At 31.7% G+C, this 3,140-nt stretch overlaps 1 protein-coding gene across 1 annotated transcript; it reads left to right on the top strand.

Moving 5' to 3' along the window:
- Positions 1–1,337: 1,337 nt before the first annotated feature.
- On the top strand, positions 1,338–1,967 carry LOC120282992 (mannose-specific lectin 2-like). The gene has a single exon (XM_039289819.1). It carries the CDS (start codon positions 1,338–1,340, stop codon positions 1,965–1,967), a length of 630 nt encoding a protein of 209 aa, XP_039145753.1.
- Positions 1,968–3,140: the final 1,173 nt, after the last annotated feature.

A 3,140-nucleotide genomic window follows, 5' to 3' on the forward strand; every position in this document is an offset into this window, starting at 1 on the left:
ATTTACATCTAGGTAATTATTATATCAAGGTTGCTAGGGCATCTTAATTGCAAAAGTAAATATGTACGCGTGGTACTCAGAGAGAGGTTATGATATGCATAATAAGGTATTTACCTCATAATTATAAGCAATATACTCTCTTTCCATTTATATTTACTTGTCACATTTAGAAAATTTTCTATCTTCCTTTTTACTTGTTTATTTAAAAATTTTGAACAATATTAAATATTATTTTTCCAAATTTACCTTTTATATTTAATGTATTTCAACAACTTTCAATGAATTATATTCAACTATACATTTTTCAAAATATTTTTAAATTGGATAATATTGGAAAGTTAATATAATTTTTATAAATTTTAGATTATCAATTAACTTTAACTAATTTTTTTAATTGGTGTGAATTAGAAAAAATTGACAAGTAAAAAGAAACGGAGGAAATATTATCTTAAAAACTTACGGAAGATATACAAAAGGTATTAACTAGAAATGTGCATGAATTTATTGTGTAATTCTTGAGATTGGCAAAGAGGAATCTATTGCAAAAGTTAAAAAGACAACAAAGTATGTAGGTGATTTAAATTTTTGCTACTTATGAAAAAATTGGAGTGCATATTGTCTTGAGCATTCATATAATTTAGTTGTTGATTCAAGAAAAAGACTGTGTTGAAGCATATAAGAGGAACTCGAGAAAGTCAACTTAATAGGGTATGAATTTTAATTCTTTTCTTATTAGAAGCAAAACGTTAATTGATCGATCTATTGTTAAGTTTTATTTTTTGACCCAATAAAATATTCAAGAGTAAAAATTAAAACGAGTTGAAGAATCATTCATTTATTTATTTATTTTCTAAAAGGTCATATCCCATAAATAATGAATTTCACATAGAATTGTTTGAAAGACATAGATGATAATGTACAATCCAATTTATTATCAGAATACTAATGAATTATGTTTGTGGTATGAAGAGAAAGTAAAGGTTTATTCAATATCGTAGGTAGTTAGCTAGGTTGAAGGCCTTTTACTAGCTGTTTACTGGTGCCTGTAATTTTCTGGTGATGGTGACTTATTCCATGTGTACATTTGCAAATATTACTGTCGTTAAACTACAAGTTTTTTTTTTTTTTAAAAAAAAAGTTTTTCAAAGAGAAATAAATAAATAAATAAATAAATTAAATAAGTTAAATCTAAGGCACGTGCTAGCTGGTCAGTTGATCGGAATTGCAAAGCTGTATATTGAGCTTGCTATAGTTTTGAAGATCTATAAATAAGTATGAGGCTTCAAACACAAGTAGGCACAAAAGCAAGCAAGAGAAAAAAACAAAGAAAAAGCTAAATGGCATCAAGGGCCATCCTCATCCTTTCCTTGTGTGCCACCCTTGGGATTCTTGCACCAGCATGCAAGGCCACTGAATTCGTTCTCTACTCAAATCCTGCCACTGTCCTCGTCCCGGGCCAAAACTTCTCATATGACATGACCCCCATCGGCCTCCCTTACGGTCCAGCGGATCTGGTCATGCAGAAGGACTGCAACCTGGTGAGCCACTACAAAGGTGAATTTTCCTGGGCCAGCAACACAAGCGGAGCTGCAGACTACTGCTACCTCACGGTCAGCAACTACGGCGCTGCGGTCATCAAGGGCAACTACCACTACCCAGTCTGGACCAGCCCCATCACCAGCAACATCTCCGGTGACTACGTTCTAATCCTTCAGTGGAACGGCGGGCTCGCCACCTACGGCCCCAGCATCTGGTCCAGCACTAACAAAGCAGAGTTCGGCAGCATTGAGATCAAGAACGAGACCAAGGACTACGTGGTCTACTCGTATTCAGTGCTGCCAATTGGACCCATAGCCACGTATAAGGACTTTCATCTGGTCCTTGAAGACAGCTGCAACCTTGTCCTCCGCCGCACTGATTCTGGCAAGGTGTTGTGGCAGACCAACAAGTACAGTGACTGCCCATGACTGCTTCGTCGACTCTTGATGGCAACGGCGAGCTGTTTGTCAAGCATAGACGCCGGGAGATACTGTGGAGATCCAATTCCAGGTCTACACCAGGCCTTTACGTGTTTGTGCTGCGTTATGATGCTCGTCTTGTCATCTATGGCTCTCAGATTTGGACTACCAAACCCTTCTGGTAATTAAGAGCCAGACCCTGTGCATGGAATTAAGCACCTAAGTTTGCTAGTTGAATGAAATAAAATGTGTGGGATCACCTCTTTATCTTTTACCATGAACTGCATATGCTTGCGTGTTACCCTAGCTTGCTGCCTGCTTCATATATCTATCAACTTATTATAATAATAATAAAAATTATAATAATTGAATTCAACAAAATCGTGTAATAAATGGTCATGTGAACATAAAAAGATGAACAAAAACAAAATGACTTGTATAACTTGATGAACTTGTTTTTACCAAAAGCTAGTTTTTATCAAAAGCTGAAAAATACCATCACTCGTCTTTCATAATCATGTTTTTGTTAGAAAGCACTTATAAATATACTGTAAATTTTTTGTTACAATATAAGTAGGTGATTTGATTGGATTTAATATTGTTACATAATTTTTTTATATACAAAAATATTTTTATATTTTTATATGAATTGTGCAAAAACTAAATTTCAAAATGAGTCTTCTAATTTTTATTTAAATTAAATTTTATTTAAATACAAGGTGTTTACTAACCTTACCAAAATTTATTAGAACTCAGTGAAGAATAAATTTAAAAAAAAAAGAGTAACAATAAGAATAGATTAAAAAAATCTTAGTTTATAATAAAAAAAAATAAATATTAAATTAATTTCTATAAAAGTACACTAGTTTATTTTGAAATAGACTATTAATGAGATAGAGAGAAAAAATAGGAATTTTAAAAAATTAATTCAGATTATAGAAGATTGATTAATCATTAAATTAAAAATTAGACACCTTAATTTATTATAATAAATATATTTACTGTAATTATAATTATGAGAGTTTAAAAAAAAAATATATAGTTTTAAAATTAATGACTTTATAAATGTGTGTGTGAAGTTTCAAATTTTTATATTTGAAAACACAGGAGGATTCCCACTTAAAAATATCATCATGTAATTTTGTATTTCCAAATGGACTTTTAAATCTGAAAAATTGTTTG

Source organism: Dioscorea cayenensis, chromosome 18 (genome assembly GCF_009730915.1).
Source record: "Dioscorea cayenensis subsp. rotundata cultivar TDr96_F1 chromosome 18, TDr96_F1_v2_PseudoChromosome.rev07_lg8_w22 25.fasta, whole genome shotgun sequence".
Taxonomy (NCBI): domain Eukaryota; kingdom Viridiplantae; phylum Streptophyta; class Magnoliopsida; order Dioscoreales; family Dioscoreaceae; genus Dioscorea; species Dioscorea cayenensis.